This window comes from Oncorhynchus masou, unplaced genomic scaffold (assembly GCF_036934945.1).
Source record: "Oncorhynchus masou masou isolate Uvic2021 unplaced genomic scaffold, UVic_Omas_1.1 unplaced_scaffold_2912, whole genome shotgun sequence".
In the NCBI taxonomy this organism is placed as follows: domain Eukaryota; kingdom Metazoa; phylum Chordata; class Actinopteri; order Salmoniformes; family Salmonidae; genus Oncorhynchus; species Oncorhynchus masou.
Window position 1 is genome coordinate 1 of NW_027009333.1, and position 19,907 is coordinate 19,907.

At 43.8% G+C, this 19,907-nt stretch overlaps 1 protein-coding gene across 1 annotated transcript in view; it reads right to left on the reverse strand.

The window, feature by feature from the left end:
• Positions 1 to 1,496: 1,496 nt before the first annotated feature.
• LOC135534005 (KN motif and ankyrin repeat domain-containing protein 1-like) overlaps positions 1,497 to 19,907 on the reverse strand; it is a 45,057-nt gene continuing 26,646 nt past the window's right edge. The window contains 8 exon segments of the mRNA XM_064961166.1: positions 1,497 to 3,688; positions 4,957 to 5,055; positions 5,413 to 5,613; positions 7,956 to 8,098; positions 8,323 to 8,542; positions 10,484 to 10,571; positions 14,986 to 15,207; positions 16,729 to 16,828. Of these exon segments, the coding sequence (XP_064817238.1) occupies positions 3,626 to 3,688; positions 4,957 to 5,055; positions 5,413 to 5,613; positions 7,956 to 8,098; positions 8,323 to 8,542; positions 10,484 to 10,571; positions 14,986 to 15,207; positions 16,729 to 16,828 (1,136 nt within the window). The 3' untranslated portion in view covers positions 1,497 to 3,625.

Below are 19,907 nucleotides of genomic sequence, written 5' to 3' on the forward strand. Positions count from 1 at the left end.
ATAACGAGGACAACCATGTTGAAGGAGACCAGATTAGACTCATAACGAGGATAACCATGTTGAAGGAGACCAGATTAGACTAATAATGAGGATAACTATGATGAAGGAGACCAGATTAGACTCATAATGAGGATAACCATGTTGAAGGAGACCAGATTAGACTAATAATGAGGATAACCATGTTGAAGGAGACCAGATTAGACTCATAACGAGGATAACCATGTTGAAGGAGACCAGATTAGACTAATAATGAGGATAACTATGATGAAGGAGACCAGATTAGACTCATAATGAGGATAACCATGTTGAAGGAGACCAGATTAGACTAATAATGAGGATAACTATGATGAAGGAGACCAGATTAGACTCATAATGAGGATAACCATGTTGAAGGAGACCAGATTAGACTCATAATGAGGATAACTATGATGAAGGAGACCAGATTAGACTCATAATGAGGATAACTATGATGAAGGAGACCAGATTAGACTAATAATGAGGATAACCATGTTGAAGGAGACCAGATTAGACTCATAATGAGGATAACTATGATGAAGGAGACCAGATTAGACTCATAATGAGGATAACTATGATGAAGGAGACCAGATTAGACTCATAATGAGGATAACCATGTTGAAGGAGACCAGATTTGACTCATAATGAGGATAACCATGTTGAAGGAGACCAGATTAGACTCATAATGAGGATAACCATGTTGAAGGAGACCAGATTAGACTCATAATGAGGATAACCATGTTGAAGGAGACCAGATTAGACTCATAATGAGGATAACCATGTTGAAGGAGACCAGATTAGACTCATAATGAGGATAACCATGTTGAAGGAGACCAGATTAGACTCTTCATGACGCTAACCATGTTGAAGGAGACCAGATTAGAGTCATAATGAGGACAACCATGTTGAAGGAGACCAGATTAGACTCTTCATGACGCTAACCATGTTGAAGGAGACCAGATTAGACTCATAATGAGGATAACTATGATGAAGGAGACCAGATTAGACTCAATGAGGATAACCATGTTGAGGTTGACAGGCTCAGAGGAGAGACATTATGAAGGTGGGCCTTGAGGTTAACATGCTCAGGGGAGACATTATCACATATCACTATCAAGGTGTGCAGAAATGAATATTTTAAGGTTAATTTGATTTAATCTAAAAAGACATTGCTAAATACGTTGCTTGAAATGATTTTGAAATGAGTTTGCTTCATGTTATATCCCATCCTGGTGTAATTAATGTGCAGTTCAACATTATCACCACAAGGTGTCAGCACTAGCATTTGTATAGTCTAGCTTTACTGTAACCAAACCACTAGCTATGTCTCGTAACGTGAGGTTGATAATATATGAATCGCACAAGCTCGCGGTTCATTTAAACTACACTATATTTCTAAATTGAAACTAAGTGGACAAAAGACTTGGGTAAAATATAGATGTGTTTAGGAGGAAAAGTCGACGAGCTGAGTGACAGATTAGTGAGGGGGGAGGGGGGGAAGAAGGTTGATAGTGGGGTCATTTTTAAACTGCTAGCTAACTTTGTTGTAAACAATGAGTCCGTCAAACATTGGATACACACTACATTTAGTTGAGTTATATTGTTGGCTGTTGTGAGAGAAATGAATCCAGCTGGCTAACAAGGTCAGCTGATCTTTCTCAACTCTCACATCACGCTAGCTCTGGCTGGCTAACAAGGTCAGCTGATCTTTCTCTACCCTCACATCACGCTAGCTCTGGCTGGCTAACAAGGTCAGCTGATCTTTCTCTACCCTCACATCACGCTAGCTCTGGCTGGCTAACAAGGTCAGCTGATCTGTCTCTACCCTCACATCACGCTAGCTCTGGCTGGCTAACAAGGTCAGCTGATCTTTCTCTACCCTCACATCACGCTAGCTCTGGCTGGCTAACAAGGTAAGCTGATCTGTCCCTACCCTCACATCACGCTAGCTCTGGCTGGCTAACAAGGTCAGCTGATCTCTCTCTACACTCACATCACGCTAGCTCTGGCTGGCTAACAAGGTCAGCTGATCTCTCTCTACACTCACATCACGCTAGCTCTGGCTGGCTAACAAGGTCAGCTGATCTTTCTCTACCCTCACATCACGCTAGCTCTGTGGTTATTTACTGTGCTAGCCTAATGCAACACCACCAGAGCAAACGGATAATAAAGGAGATAAACATTGTCTCATGATTGTGTTTAGTGTATCTGGTATCAAGTCAATAGGTCAATAAGTTGTTTTTTCAGTTTTTTGGTGGATCAAGAAATGCGAACTCATTTTGTGCTAGCTCGCCAACTACCTAGCTAGTTAGCAATTATGGGGTACCGCAGCACCGGATGTTTACTGGGGAACCTCTTGGTTGCGCGTACAGAACGTGTTATTATTTTGACAGTTGAAAAGGTCTATAGTCTGGATAAGTTATCTGAACCTCTCTCTCTCTCTCTCTCTCTTGTGAGGCAGCTCTTGATGTACACATTCACTGCCTGGACAGGACGCTTGTCTATTGCAGCCCATATCTAGAATACAGTATTTGTGTTTCTGGGTTCTTATGAAGTCCAGCTTCTCAAGTAGTATGGCCTCTTCTCCTTCTCTCTCTCCTCCTCCTTCACACTCTCTCCTCTCCCACTCCTTCTTTCCCTCCTCTCCTTCCTCCTTCTCTCTCTCCTCCTCCTTCACACTCTCTCCTCTCCCACTCCTTCTTTCCCTCCTCTCTCTCTCCTTCTCTTTCTCCTCTCCCTCCTCCTTCTCTTTCTCCTCCCCCCCCTCCTTCTCGCTTTCCTCCTTCACTCTATCCACTCAGAGCAGACAGAATGCTGGTGGTGGTTTAACAAGGGCACTTTGGGATGTTCATGTAGAAGACTGACCAATACCAGCTCATCTTATTACAAGACTGACCAATACCAGCTCATCTTACTACAAGACTGACCAATACCAGCTCATCTTATTACAAGACTGACCAATACCAGCTCATCTTACTACAAGACTGACCAATACCAGCTCATCTTACTACAAGACTGACCAATACCAGCTCATCTTATTACAAGACTGACAAATACCAGCTCATCTTATTACAAGACTGACAAATACCAGCTCATCTTACTACAAGACTGACCAATATGTTTCATCTTTCATCATGGTCAATAAACCCAGGGAACCTTTCTGGTTGGACCGCATGGTCTTTAAACCCAGGGAACCTTTCTGGTTGTACCGTATGGTCTTTAAACCCAGGGAACCTTTCTGGTTGGACCGCATGGTCTTTAAACCCAGGGAACCTTTCTGGTTGGACCGCATGGTCAATAAACCCAGGGAACCTTTCTGGTTGGACCGCATGGTCAATAAACCCTGGAACCTTTCTGGTTGGACCACATGGTCAATAAACCCTGGAACATTTCTGGTTGGACCACATGGGCAATAAACCCAGGGAACCTTTCTGGTTGGACCGCATTGGTCAATAAACCCATAGAACCTTTCTGGTTGAACTGCATTGTCAATAATCCCACATGGTCCAATCAGGTTGTCAGGGGGTGGGGCCAAAGTCTGTCCCTGGGGGTTGAAATCCTCAGCGGTTGGTTGGTTGGTGTCATGAGACTTGACCAATGGGCGGTGGCGCTAGTCAAACATGCCCCTCCTGGTGGGACTGGGGGACATCTTCCTGCTCAGACGAGGGGTTCCCTGGAGACACACACACACACACACACACACAACACACAAACCATGCGCACACACACACACACACCATGCGCACACACACACACACAACACACAAACCATGCGCACACACACAACATGCGCACACAAACGAACACAACACGCACACATAGATAACATTAGAACTACAGCGGGAGAATAGTTGCTCTGCTCAAAACAAAAATATGTTTGTCAAAAAGTGATTTCAGGGCAAGCAGCTCTGGTACAGGGAACAGAGGTAAGGGTTAGAGGTCAGGGAAGAGAGGTAGGGGTTAGAGGTCAGGGAAGAGAGGTAAGGGTTAGAGGTCAGGGAAGAGAGGTAAGGGAAGAGAGGTAAGGGAAGAGAGGTTAGGGAAGAGAGGTTAGGGAAGAGAGGTAAGGGTTAGAGGTAAGGGAAGTGAGGTAAGGGTCAGAGGTAAGGGTTAGAGGTCAGGGAAGAGAGATAAGGGTTATGGGTCAGGGAAGAGAGGTAAGGGTTAGAGGTCAGGGAAGAGAGGTAAGGGTTAGAGGTCAGGGAACAGAGGTAAGGGTTAGAGGTCAGGGAACAGAGGTAAGGGTTAGAGGTCAGGGAAGAGAGGTAAGGGAAGAGAGGTTAGGGAAGAGAGGTAAGGGTTAGAGGTAAGGGAAGTGAGGTAAGGGTCAGAGGTAAGGGTTAGAGGTCAGGGAAGAGAGATAAGGGTTATGGGTCAGGGAAGAGAGGTAAGGGTTAGAGGTCAGGGAAGAGAGGTAAGGGTTAGAGGTCAGGGAACAGAGGTAAGGGTTAGAGGTCAGGGAACAGAGGTAAGGGTTAGAGGTCAGGGAAGAGAGATAAGGGTTATAGGTCAGGGAAGAGAGGTAAGGGTTAGAGGTCAGGGAACAGAGTTAAGGGTTAGAGGTCAGAGAACAGAGGTTAGGGTCAGAGATCAGGGAACAGAGGTAAGGGTTAGAGGTCAGAGAACAGAGGTAAGGGTCAGAGATCAGGGAACAGAGGTAAGGGTCAGAGATCAGGGAACAGAGGTAAGGGTTAGAGGTCAGAGAACAGAGGTAAGGGTTAGAGTTAAGGGTTAGAGGTCAGAGAACAGAGGTAAGGGTCAGAGATCAGGGAACAGAGGTAAGGGTTAGAGGTCAGAGAACAGAGGTAAGGGTCAGAGATCAGAGAACAGAGGTAAGGGTTAGAGGTCAGAGAACAGAGGTAAGGGTTAGAGTTAAGGGTTAGAGGTCAGAGAACAGAGGTAAGGGTCAGAGATCAGGGAACAGCGGTAGAGAGTACTGACCGGTGACTGGGCCTTAGAGAAGTTTACATGGGCGTACAACAACACTGCTATGTCCTTATGACCCGCTTCCAGAGCGATAGACAGGGCATTGCTCTCATCCTAGAGAGAGAGAGAGGAAGAAGTAGAAAAAGGTAGAGAGGGAGAGAGAGAGCGCAAGAGAGAGAGAGAAAAGGGGATTCACTTTGTATATTATCTACCTCACTTGCTTTGGCAATGTTACACATGTTTCCCATGCCAATAAAGCCCTTGAATTGAATTGAAAAGGGGATACCTAGTCAGTTGTACAACTGAATGCCTTCAACTGAAAGAGACAGACAGACAGACAGAGACAGACAGAGACAGACAGACAGACAGAGACAGACAGAGACAGACAGAGACAGACAGACAGACAGAGACAGACAGACAGACAGACAGACAGAGAAAGACACAGACAGACACAGACAGACAGACACTCACACTATCGCTGAGAGTGGCGTCGCAGCCCGGCTGGGCCAGCAGTAGTTTGACTATCTCAGCGTGGCCATGTTCGCTGGCACACATCAGGGCTGTAGAACCCTCATCATCCTGGACATTGACCTCTGCCCCCTGGGCCAGCAGCGCCCGAACCATGTCCATCCTGCCATGACTGACCGCCAGCATCAGCCCTGTCTGGCCAGCCTGAGGGAGGAGGGAGAGGGTTAGCATCATGTCCATCCTGCTAGCATCAGCCCTGTCTGGCCAGCCTGAGGGAGGAGGAGAGGGTTAGCATCATGTCCATCCTGCTAGCATCAGCCCTGTCTGGTCAGCCTGAGGGAGGGAGGAGAGGGTTAGCATCATGTCCATCCTGCTAGCATCAGCCCTGTCTGGCCAGCCTGAGGGAGGGAGGGAGAGGGTTAGCATCATGTCCATCCTGCTAGCATCAGCCCTGTCTGGTCAGCCTGACCTCGAACCCTTACCTCTCTTCCCTGACCTCTAACCCTTACCTCGGTTCCCTGACCTCTAACCCTTACCTCGGGTTCCCTGACCTCTAACCCTTACCTCTCTTCCCTGACCGTAGCCATTTGATTAGATGTTCAGGAGTCTTATGGGTTGGTGGTAGAAGCTGTTCAGAAAACTTTTGGACCTATACGTGGCACTCTGGTAACGCTTGCAGTGGGGTAGCAGAGAGAAGAGTCTATGACAAGGATGGCTGGAGTCTTTGACAATTCTTAGGGCCTTCCTCTGACACCGCCTGGTATAGAGGTCCTGAATGGCAGGAAGCTTAGCCCCGGTGATGTACTGGGCTCTGTCGTGCCTTGCCGTCGGTGGCAGTGCAGTTTCCGTACCAGGCACTGATGCAACTAGTCAAGATGCTCTTGATGGTGCAGCTGTAGAACCTTTTGAGGATCTGAGGACAAATGCCAAATCTTTTCAGTGTCCTGAGGGGGAATAGGTTTTGTCGTGCCCTCTTCACGACTGTCTTGGTGTGTTTGGACCATGTTAGTTTGTTGTTGATGTGGAACTTGAAGCTCATGCAGTCATGAGTGAACAAGGAGTACAGGAGGAGACTACACACCCCTGAGGGGCCCCCCTGTTGAGGAGCAGCGTGGCGGATGTGTTGTTACCTACCCTCACCACCTGGGAGCGGCCCGTGTTTAGTCCCAGAGTACTTAGCTTAGTGATGAGCTTTGAGGGCACTATGTTGTTGAACGCTGAGCTGTAGTCAATGAATAGGTGCTCCTTTTGTCCAGGTGGGAAAAGGCAGTGTGGAGTGCAGTAGAGATTGCATCATCTGTGGATCTGTTTGGACGGAATGCAAATTGGAGTGGCTCTAGGGTTCCGGAGCGCCAAGTCTAGGACCAAAAGGCTTCTCAACAGTTTTTACCCCCAAGCCATAAGACTCAAGAACAGGTAATCAAATGGCAACCCGGACTATTTGCATTGTGTGCCCCCCGAAATAAACTTTGATTTGAGTTTTTTGGCCACTTTAGTTACGATACAAACCTTGTCAAAACATATTGGCCTCTGGGCTGGGCTACATGAGGTGTGTGACTGTGATTCGAAAAGTCGCAAAAAAAAGTCTTTCTTATGCACTCATTCACAAGTGATAATATTGTCACCCATTGAACTATTCTTGATTTAAAACTTGTCTTTACATATACCATATAATATGTGTGAAATTTGTTTTGATGTGGAATAGACCATTATCATGCACCTGTATCGAAACAGGGGAAGAATACATGTAATCTATGCACTTAAATAGCGAATGGAGGATACTTTTCCTGTTCATTTTCCTTCCAGCCAGGTAGGCTATACTCCTGTTGTAAAGAGAAGTATTGTGCTTTATATTAGGAAAGTTGAGAAATAAATGTAGTAGGCCTAGCCAATGGAAAGCTGATGGGATCCTCCTCTTTTTAATAGAGGCCATCACTCTGTTTTCTCAGGTAATTGTATAGCCTATAGAAATGTTGCGCAACATCAGCTCATGGGCTCTCATGAAGTGTTTGATTAGATTTTTAATAACATTTGCATTGATGTCAGAGTGATTAGAGGGACAATATAGTGCTGAATACCAGTCCGTTACCTAGTTTGGAAGGCTACTAATGACCAGCAGCATCAGAGCAGCTTCATAACTCGTGACCGCCGGTAATAGTCACCTCAACAGCCCTAGTCATACATGACCCCTGACCCCATACCTGGCTGGCCCCTGACCCCATACCTGGCTGGCCCCTGACCCCATACCTGGCTGGCCCCTGACCCCATACCTGGCTGGCCCCTGACCCCATACCTGGCTGGCCCCTGACCCCATACCTGGCTGGCCCCTGACCCCATACCTGGCTGGACCCTGACCCCATACCTGGCTGGACCCTGACCCCATACCTGGCTGGCCCCTGACCCCATACCTGGCTGGCCCCTGACCCCATACCTGGCTGGCCCCTGACCCCATACCTGGCTGGCCCCTGACCCCATACCTGGCTGGCCCCTGACCCCATACCTGGCTGGCCCCTGACCCCATACCTGGCTGGCCCCTGACCCCATACCTGGCTGGCCTTAGCGTTGACGTCTCCCTTGCTGAAGAGGTACTCTACGATGGCCATGTCTTTAGGAGCCTCCACAGCCGCCAGCACAGACAGCATGATGGGAGTATAGCCAGCCTTATTCTGCTGGTTCACGTTACACACATCTGGAATAAACAACAACAACGTTACAGTCTGGAAGTAAACAACAACAGTCTGGATGTAAACAACAACATTAAAGTTGAAGTAAAAAATAACAGTCTGGATGTAAACAACAACATTAAATTTGAAGTAAACAACAACATTTTGTTTAAATGTTCATTTATTTAACACTAACTAGTGTTGTAACACGAGACATGCAGGAGGACAGAGAGACTGTATGTTTCCTCACTTGCGTTGAGCAGCGTCTTGACGATGTGGAAGTTGGAGTGTGACACGCTGTAGTGGAGCGCTGTGTTCCCGTTACCGTCCGCCATGTTGACAATGTGACGCAGCATGGCCGGCGAGATGTCCCGGAACGCTGTTAAATAGTCCTCCACTATGCCGGGCACCACAGTCTTCTGACTGGACACCCAGAACCACTCGCTCTGAACTGTGTTCACACAGGCTCTCTAGAGGACGGCGACAGAGAGATCAGACACTGTGAACCACTAGAACAGTGCTGCTGTGATGTGAATAGGAGTTGCTTTACTGTGAGTCAAATCTCATAAATAAATGTTAGTGATGGTTCATTTCTTCATTGTTCTTGTGAGCTACGGCAAACATCAAATCAGGACAATCGTCAGAGCAGACGGCATCCTCTGCCAGAGATCTACCGGGCCGACAGCCCAGTAGAGAAAAGAGGAGAAAAGCTGAGTAAAATGGACCTGCAGCGGAGTTAGTTCCTGACTCTACTGTGCTGAGAGACAAGAGTTGTTTGGACAGACAATAGTGAGTGGACAAGGAGAGAGAGAGAGAGAGAGCTAACCAAGGAGGGCCTACAACAGCACCTAGATCTTCTGCACAGATTCTGTCAGACCTGGGCCCTGACAGTTAATCCCAGTAAGACAAAAATAATGGTGTTCCAAAAAAGGTCCAGTTTCCAGGACCATAAATACAAATTCCACCTAGACACCGTTGTCCTAGAGTACACAAGAACTATACATACCTCGGCCTAAACATCAGCGCTACAGGTAACTTCCACAAGGCTGTGAACGATCTGAGAGACAATGCAAGAAGGGCCTTCTATGCCATCAAAAGGAACATAAAATTTGACATCCCAATTAGGATCTGATTAAAAATACTTGAATCAGTCATAGAACCCATTGCCCTTTATGGTTGTGAGGTTTGGGGTCTGCTCACCAACCAATAATTCATAAAATGGGATAAACACCAAATTGAGACTCTGCACGCAGAATTCTGCAAAAATATCCTCTGTGTACAATGTAAAACACCCAATAATGCAGAGCAGAATTAGGGCGATACCCACTAATTATCAACATCCAGAAAAGAGACGTTAAACCACCTAAAAGGAAGTGATTCCCAAACCTTCCATAACAAAGCCATCACCTACAGAGAGAGTCCCTTAAGCAAGCTGGTCCTGGGGCTCTGTGGGGTGTGTTTGTGTTTATGAACAGAGCCCCAGGACCAGCTTGCTTAAGGGACTCTCTCTGACTATTCTCCAGGACAGCAACACTATAAGACCCAACAAAATAAGAAAACTAATAGATAATTACTTGACACATTGGAAATAATTAACAAAGAAACTGAGCAAACTAGAATGCTATTTGGCTCTAAACAGAGAGTACAAAGTGACAGAATACCTGACAACTGTGACTGACCCAAACTTAAGGAAAGCTTTGACTATGTACAGACTCAGTGAACATAGCCTTGCTATTGAGAAAGGCCGCCGTAGGCAGACATGGCTCTCAAGAGAAGACAGGCTATGTGCTCACTGCCCACAAAATGAGGTGGAAACTGAGCTGCACTTCCTAACCTCCTGCCCAATGTATGACCATATTAGAAACACATATTATCCTCAGACTTCAAAGACCCACAAAGAATTGTTAAAAAACAAACCCAATATCCCAACCCAAACCCATATCTACTGGGTGCAATACCACAGTGTGCCATCACAGCAGCAAGATGTGTGACCTGTGAAGAACAAACAGCATTGTACATGTATTTATTTTCCTTTCTTTTCCCTTTTGTACTTTAACTATTTGCAAATATGACATTTGTAATGTCTTTAGGAACTTATGTGAGTGTAATATTTACTGTTCATTTCACTTTTGTCTAGGCAATGTAAACAGAGACAGAGAGAGAGACAGAGAGATAGAGACAGAGAGAGAGAGACAGACAGAGAGAGACAGAGACAGAGACAGGGAGAGAGAGACAGAGACAGAGAGAGAGAGAGAGAGAGAGACAGAGACAGAGAGAGAGAGAGAGACAGAGACAGAGAGAGACAGAGAGAGAGAATGACAGAGAGACAGAGAGACAGAGAAACAGAGAGAGAGAGAGAGAGAGAGAGAGAGAATTGTTCAGAAGCAGAGTTAATAACAACTGTTGCTCACCACATCTTTACTGGTTAAGGCCTTGCCATCATTCAGGTGGTTCTTCAACACGTTACATGCAGCCAACATCTTCTCACTCAACTCAAACCTGGAGAGACAGAGAGACAGGACTCTGAATTGCATTCAGACAAATGGACAATTTCTTTATTTTCCAAATCTAGGGGTGAAAGTAGATGTGGTTTCTTACTGGTATGGAACGTACTATATTATTGATCACCCTAATCGTAGAATTACATATAGAACCCCTATTAAGGTAGTACGATCTCAGTGGGTCTAATCATAGAATTACATATAGAACCCCTATTAATGTAGTATGATCTCAGTGGGTCTAGTCACAGAATTACATATAGAACCCCTATTAATGTAGTATGATCTTAGTGGGTCTAATCATAGAATTACATATAGAACCCCTATTAATGTAGTATGATCTCAGTGGGTCTAGTCACAGAATTACATATAGAACCCCTATTAATGTAGTATGATCTCAGTGGGTCTAGTCACAGAATTACATATAGAACCCCTATTAATGTAGTATGATCTCAGTGGGTCTAGTCACAGAATTACATATAGAACCCCTATTAATGTAGTATGATCTCAGTGGGTCTAGTCACAGAATTACATATAGAACCCCTATTAATGTAGTATGATCTCACTGGGTCTAATCATAGAATTACATATAGAACCCCGAATAAATTAGGACGATCTCAGTGGGTCTAATCATAGAATTACATATAGAACCCCTATTAATGTAGTATGATCTCAGTGAGTCTAATCATAGAATTACATATAGAACCCCTATTAATGTAGTATGATCTCAGTGAGTCTAATCATAGAATTACATATAGAACCCCTATTAATGTAGTATGATCTCAGTGGGTCTAGTCACAGAATTACATATAGAACCCTATTAATGTAGTATGATCTCAGTGGGTCTAATCATAGAATTACATATAGAACCCCTATTAATGCAGTATGATCTCAGTGAGTCTAATCATAGAATTACATATAGAACCCCTATTAATGTAGTATGATCTCAGTGAGTCTAATCATAGAATTACATATAGAACCCCGAATAAATTAGGACGATCTCAGTGGGTCTAATCATAGAATTACATATAGCACCCCTATTAATGTAGTATGATCTCAGTGAGTCTAATCATAGAATTACATATAGAACCCCTATTAATGTAGTATGATCTCAGTGAGTCTAATCATAGAATTACATATAGAACCCCTATTAATGTAGTATGATCTCAGTGAGTCTAATCACAGAATTACATATAGAACCCCTATTAATGTAGTATGATCTCAGTGGGTCTAATCATATAATTACATATAGAACCCCTAATAATGTAGTATGATCTCAGTGGGTCTAGTCACAGAATTACAAATAGAACCCCTATTAATGTAGTATGATCTCACTGGGTCTAATCATAGAATTACATATAGAACCCTGAATAAATTAGGACGATCTCAGTGGGTCTAATCACAGAATTACATATAGAACCCCTATTAATGTAGTATGATCTCAGTGGGTCTAGTCACAGAATTACATATAGAACCCCTATTAATGTAGTACGATCTCACTGGGTCTAATCATAGAATTACATATAGAACCCCTAATAATGTAGAGCCCCTAATAATGTAGTATGATCTCAGTGGGTCTAATCATAGAATTACATATAGAACCCCTATTAATGTAGTAAGATCTCAGTGGGTCTAATCATAGAATTACATATAGAACCCCTATTAATGTAGTATCATCTCAGTGGGTCTAATCATAGAATTACATATAGAACCCCTATTAATGTAGTATCATCTTAGTGGGTCGAATCATAGAATTACATATAGAACCCCTATTAATGTAGTAAGATCTCAGTGGGTCTAATCACAGAATTACATATAGAACCCCTATTAATGTAGTATGATCTCAGTGGGTCTAATCATAGAATTACATATAGAACCCCTATTAATGTAGTATGATCTCAGTGGGTCTAATCATATAATTACATATAGAACCCCTATTAATGTAGTATGATCTCAGTGGGTCTAATCATAGAATTACATATAGAACCCCTATTAATGTAGTATGATCTCAGTGGGTCTAATCATAGAATTACATATAGAACCCCTATTAATGTAGTATGATCTCAGTGAGTCTAATCATAGAATTACATATAGAACCCCTATTAATGTAGTATGATCTCAGTGGGTCTAGTCACAGAATTACATATAGAACCCCTATTAATGTAGTATGATCTCAGTGGGTCTAATCATAGAATTACATATAGAACCCCTATTAATGTAGTATGATCTCAGTGGGTCTAATCACAGAATTACATATAGAACCCCTATTAATGTAGTATGATCTCAGTGGGTCTAATCATAGAATTACATATAGAACCCTTATTAATGTAGTATCATCTCAGTGGGTCTAATCACAGAATTACATATAGAACCCCTATTAATGTAGTATGATCTCAGTGGGTCTAATCATAGAATTACATATAGAACCCTTATTAATGTAGTATCATCTCAGTGGGTCTAATCATAGAATTACATATAGAACCCTTATTAATGTAGTATGATCTCAGTGGGTCTAATCACAGAATTACATATAGAACCCCTATTAATGTAGTATGATCTCAGTGGGTCTAATCATAGAATTACATATAGAACCCTTATTAATGTAGTATCATCTCAGTGGGTCTAATCACAGAATTACATATAGAACCCCTATTAATGTAGTATGATCTCAGTGGGTCTAATCATAGAATTACATATAGAACCCTTATTAATGTAGTATCATCTCAGTGGGTCTAATCACAGAATTACATATAGAACCCCTATTAATGTAGTATGATCTCAGTGGGTCTAATCATAGAATTACATATAGAACCCCTATTAATGTAGTATGATCTCAGTGGGTCTAGTCACAGAATTACATATAGAACCCCTATTAATGTAGTATGATCTCAGTGGGTCTAGTCACAGAATTACATATAGAACCCCTATTAATGTAGTATGATCTCAGTGGGTCTAATCATAGAATTACATATAGAACCCCTATTAATGTAGTACGATCTCAGTGGGTCTAATCACAGAATTACATATAGAACCCCTATTAATGTAGTATGATCTCAGTGGGTCTAATCACAGAATTACATATAGAACCCCTATTAATGTAGTATGATCTCACTGGGTCTAGTCACAGAATTACATATAGAACCCCTATTAATGTAGTATGATCTCAGTGGGTCTAGTCACAGAATTACATATAGAACCCCTATTAATGTAGTACGATCTCAGTGGGTCTAATCACAGAATTACATATAGAACCCCTATTAATGTAGTACGATCTCAGTGGGTCTAGTCACAGAATTACATATAGAACCCCTATTAATGTAGTACGATCTCACTGGGTCTAGTCACATAATTACGTTTAGGGACCGGTCGAAATTAATGCAACTGTTACCCGGAGTCAAATGGGAGAGGGCTTCGCTTTTTTAAATTTAGTCCAGGGAGGGTCATGTAATTAGTAATTTATTAAATGTCAGAAGTTTGGAAGTTACGTATTGAATTCGACTATGTGTAACTTTGGTGTACAACCCCTCTCTCTTATTCTCCTCGCTGTGCCTGGGAGGATACCTTTTCATTGGCTGTGTCCAGAACGTGGGCGTGTAGAGTATCTAGTGACTCAAATAGCGCTTGCAGTGATAATGTAGGGAACTGGTGCGCAACAACAACAACAAAAACAGTGGTAGAAATGCCGCAATTGAAAACAGCAACTTGGAACTCTGAAATATCCGACTTCAGACTTCAGTGCGTTCAAGAAAACTGGGAAAAAACTAGCTCCAACTGGGAAAAGGTTTTGAACGGTCATCCAACTTGGAATTCAAAGTCGGAATCCCTCTACACCTAAAGACCACTCGAGTTCCCAGTTTTTCTTAAAAGCATTAAAAAAACTGTTTGATCACAGCAACAAGCATGGCTTCTCACAATTAAGTAAGTACCACAGCTTGTGAAAACAGTTACCTTCACAATAATTTAAGGGTTTCTTTGCAGTCTCTGTCTACTGAAGAGTCTAGAAAAGTTCAATGGAAGTTTGGAGACGAAAGAAGATGTCTCCTCAATGAGGAAAAAAGTTCATGGATGAAATCGAGTGTTGGAGGAGTTGCTACTAAATGGGGAAGACAACATGTGGATGGCTGGACTATCGGTTTGCCTACGAGTTGTTCTCCTACTTCCTTTCGTTATTTTTTTAATGTGTTTCCTTTCATTTCCTTTATGTGACCCGATTCAGGAAACTATGTCGCAAGTCACAACTTCACAGGAGGCTGTTCGAACACTAAATATTTGTATCATTTGTTCATGGAGCTGACATGTGATAATGGTGTAATTGATTTTTCTTGGCATTTCATTTAAATGATCGTGATAAATTTTGTTTTACCGGTACGGCGTACCCCCACTATTCATTTCTCCCCTGAATTCACTCAACCCACCTCTCTCTCATCTCTAGCTTGTCACCTCCTCCCTCCTCTTCACTCCTTCCCGCTTCCACTGCTCCCTCGTTCTGGAATTCCTCTGTGTTCCTCTCTTCAGCTTCCTCTTCTCCTCCGAACACATTCCCCTCCTCCTCCTCCTCTTCTTCCTCCTCCTCCTCCTCTTCTTCTGTATCAGAGGAGCTGCTGTCCTCTGATTCATCACTCGACGTTGTCTCGTACCTGCATCAGAACGCCAACAGGGGAAGACAAAGTCAACACTATCTCACAGAACTACTGCATGTCAGCCAGGTTTCAGAAAGAAAACACAACCAGCCAGCAGCATAATACTACATCATACTTGTTCCTGCATTTGGGCTGCTGATTGATTTGGGCTGCCCGTAGATACTGTTGATTGATTTGGGCTGCCCGTAGATACTGCTGATTGATTTGGGCTGCCCGTAGATACTGCTGATTGATTTGGGCTGCCCGTAGATACTGCTGATTGATTTGGGCTGCCCGTAGATACTGCTGATTGATTTGGGCTGCCCGTAGATACTGCTGATTGATTTGGGCTGCCCGTAGATACTGCTGATTGATTTGGGCTGCCCGTAGATACTGCTGATTGATTTGGGCTGCCCGTAGATACTGCTGATTGATTTGGGCTGCCGGTAGATACTGCTGATTGATTTGGGCTGCCGGTAGATACTGCTGATTGATTTGGGCTGCGGTAGATACTGTTGATTGATTTGGGCTGCCCGTAGATACTGCTGATTGATTTGGGCTGCCCGTAGATACTGCTGATTGATTTGGGCTGCCCGTAGATACTGCTGATTGATTTGGGCTGCCCGTAGATACTGCTGATTGATTTGGGCTGCCCGTGAGATACTGCTGATTGATTTGGGCTGCCCGTAGATACTGCTGATTGATTTGGGCTGCCCGTAGATACTGCTGATTGATTTGGGCTGCCCGTAGATACTGCTGATTGATTTGGGCTGCCCGTAGATACTGCTGATTGATTTGGGCTGCCGGTAGATACTGTTGATTGATTTGGGCTGCCTGTAGATACTGCTGATTGATTTGGGCTGCCCGTAGATACTGCTGATTGATTTGGGCTGCCGGTAGATACTGCTGATTGATTTGGGCTGCCGGTAGATACTGTTGATTGATTTGGGCTGCCTGTAGATACTGCTGATTGATTTGGGCTGCCCGTAGATACTGCTGATTGATTTGGGCTGCCCGTAGATACTGCTGATTGATTTGGGCTGCCCGTAGATACTGCTGATTGATTTGGGCTGCCCGTAGATACTGCTGATTGATTTGGGCTGCCGGTAGATACTGTTGATTGATTTGGGCTGCCTGTAGATACTGTTGATTGACTGATTGATTTGAAAACACATACAGTATATACTCAGTAGATTTGTTGAAATGTGACTAATAATAATAGTGAACAATAATATAAGCTGGGATTGCAAAAGTTGCCCGTTTATTTCCATTGTGGTCTCTGATTATTATTTTTGTTTAATGGCTACTGATACGAACGCACTACAGAGATACACATTCAATGATTCTACTATTTGCTGTTTGCATTGAAAAGATCAAATCACAGTCTCTAGACCAGTGGTATTCAAACTTTCTCAGCAGGGCCCCGGTTTTATTCTACAGAATTTCTGGCAACCCCACTGCAATTACCTGAGTCGTAACCCCGACTGTGAATACCACTGCTCTAGGACCTGTTGTAATAACTACATCCTGCAGACTGACCCTCCATTGACTCCTACAAACTGTAGGTTCTTCTTGGTTCCCAAAGAACCCTGGCGGCCATCTTTCTTCTTCATGATGGACTTCAGAGCGCTCTTACGACCTGGGAGGGATGAATGAAAGGCAGGAGACAACACTTATTAATGAACATATAAATCTGGAGGACATGAATGTACGGTATGTCACCTATATTGTTCATGACCCCTGATCCATCGAACAAAAGGACCCATGTCAGATCGAATCAAATGTTATTAGTCACATGCGCCGAATACAACAGGTGTAGTAGACCTCACAGTGAAATGCTGAATACAACAGGTGTAGTAGACCTCACAGTGAAATGCTGAATACAACAGGTGTAGTAGACCTCACAGTGAAATGCTGAATACAACAGGTGAAGACCTCACAGTGAAATGCTGAATACAACAGGTGTAGTAGACCTCACAGTGAAATGCTGAATACAACAGGTGTAGTAGACCTCACAGTGAAATGCTGAATACAACAGGTGTAGTAGACCTCACAGTGAAATGCTGAATACAACAGGTGTAGTAGACCTCACAGTGAAATGCTGACTACAACAGGTGTAGTAGACCTCACAGTGAAATGCTGAATACAACAGGTGTAGTAGACCTCACAGTGAAATGCTGAATACAACAGGTGAAGACCTCACAGTGAAATGCTGAATACAACAGGTGAAGACCTCACAGTGAAATGCTGACTGCAACAGGTGTAGTAGACCTCACAGTGAAATGCTGAATACAACAGGTGTAGTAGACGTCACAGTGAAATGCTGAATACAACAGGTGTAGTAGACCTCACAGTGAAATGCTGAATACAACAGGTGTATTAGACCTCACAGTGAAATGCTGAATGCAACAGGTGTAGTAGACCTCACAGTGAAATGCTGAATGCAACAGGTGTAGTAGACCTCACAGTGAAATGCTGAATACAACAGGTGTATTAGACCTCACAGTGAAATGCTGAATGCAACAGGTGTAGTAGACCTCACAGTGAAATGCTGAATGCAACAGGTGTAGTAGACCTCACAGTGAAATGCTGAATACAACAGGTGTAGTAGACCTCACAGTGAAATGCTGAATACAACAGGTGTATTAGACCTCACAGTGAAATGCTGAATGCAACAGGTGTAGTAGACCTCACAGTGAAATGCTGAATGCAACAGGTGTAGTAGACCTCACAGTGAAATGCTGAATACAACAGGTGTAGTAGACCTCACAGTGAAATGCTGAATACAACAGGTGTAGTAGACCTCACAGTGAAATACTGAATACAACAGGTGTAGTAGACCTCACAGTGAAATACTGAATACAACAGGTGTAGTAGACCTCACAGTGAAATGCTGAATACAACAGGTGTAGTAGACCTTACAGTAAAAATGCTGAATACAACAGGTGTAGTAGACCTTACAGTGAAATGCTGACTACAACAGGTGTAGTAGACCTCACAGTGAAATGCTGAATACAACAGGTGTAGTAGACCTCACAGTGAAATGCTGAAAACAACTGGTGTAGTAGACCTCACAGTGAAATGCTGACTACAACAGGTGTAGTAGACCTCACAGTGAAATGCTGACTACAACAGGTGTAGTAGACCTCACAGTGAAATGCTGAATACAACAGGTGTAGTAGACCTCACAGTGAAATGCTGAATACAACAGGTGTAGTAGACCTCACAGTGAAATGCTGAATACAACAGGTGTAGTAGACCTCACAGTGAAATGCTGAATACAACAGGTGAAGACCTCACAGTGAAATGCTGAATACAACAGGTGTAGTAGACCTCAGAGTGAAATGCTGAATACAACAGGTGTAGTAGACCTCACAGTGAAATGCTGAATACAACAGGTGTAGTAGACCTCACAGTGAAATGCTGAATACAACAGGTGTAGTAGACCTCACAGTGAAATGCTGAATACAACAGGTGTAGTAGACCTTACTTAACCCAGTGTCTGTGTAGCAGGGTAACAAGGCCTCTAGCTAGCCCCTGTGTCTGTGTAGCAGGGTAACAAGGCCTTTAGCTAACCCCTGTGTCTGTGTAGCAGGGTAACAAGGCCTCTAGCTAACCCCTGTGTCTGTGTAGCAGGGTAACAAGGCCTCTAGCTAACCCCTGTATCTGTTTAGCAGGGTAACAAGGCCTTTAGCTAACCCCTGTGTCTGTGTAGCAGGGTAACAAGGCCTTTAGCTAACCCCTGTGTCTGTGTAGCAGGGTAACAAGGCCTTTAGCTAACCCCAGTGTCTGTGTAGCAGGGTAACAAGGCCTTTACCTAACCCCTGTGTCTGTGTAGCAGGGTAACAAGGCCTCTAGCTAACCCCAGTGTCTGTGTAGCAGGGTAACAAGGCCTCTAGCTAACCCCTGTGTCTGTGTAGCAGGGTAACAAGGCCTCTAGCTAACCCAGTGTCTGTGTAGCAGGGTAACAAGGCCTCCAGCTAGCCCCTGTGTCTCTGGGTAACAAGCAGGGTAACAAGTCCTACAGCTCCAGCTATCTCAAACATTATAAATGGGCTGTGGGTGTTTCCCAACAGTAGTAGGGAACAGTAGAGTTCTGTGCCTGAGAAGCGTTGCCAGATTGAGAGGCCAGTCCAGCCGTAGCATGGTATCGTGCAGGAGTAATGTGTGTGTGTGTGTGTGTGTGTGTGTGTGTGTGTGTGTGTGTGTGTGTGTGTGTGTGTGTGTGTGTGTGTGTGTGTGTGTGTGTGTGTGTGCGTGTGTGTTGCCAGATTGGAAGTAGTTCCATTGGTTGTCAGATTAGTAGTAGGTCTGTGTGTTGTCAGATTGGTAGTAGGTCTGTGTGTTGTCAGATTGGTAGTAGTTCTGTGTGTTGTCAGATTGGTAGTAGGCCTGTGTGTTGTCAGATTAGTAGTAGTTCTGTGTGTTGTCAGATTGGTAGTAGGTCTGTGTGTTGCCAGATTAGTAGTAGTTCTGTGTGTTGTCAGATTAGTAGTAGGTCTGTGTGTTGCCAGATTGGTAGTAGTTCTGTGTGTTGCCAGATTAGTAGTAGTTCTGTGTGTTGTCAGATTAGTAGTAGTTCTGTGTGTTGTCAGATTAGTAGTAGTTCTGTGTGTTGTCAGATTAGTAGTAGTTCTGTGTGTTGTCAGATTAGTAGTAGGTCTGTGTGTTGTCAGATTAGTAGTAGTTCTGTGTGTTGCCAGATTGGTAGTAGTTCT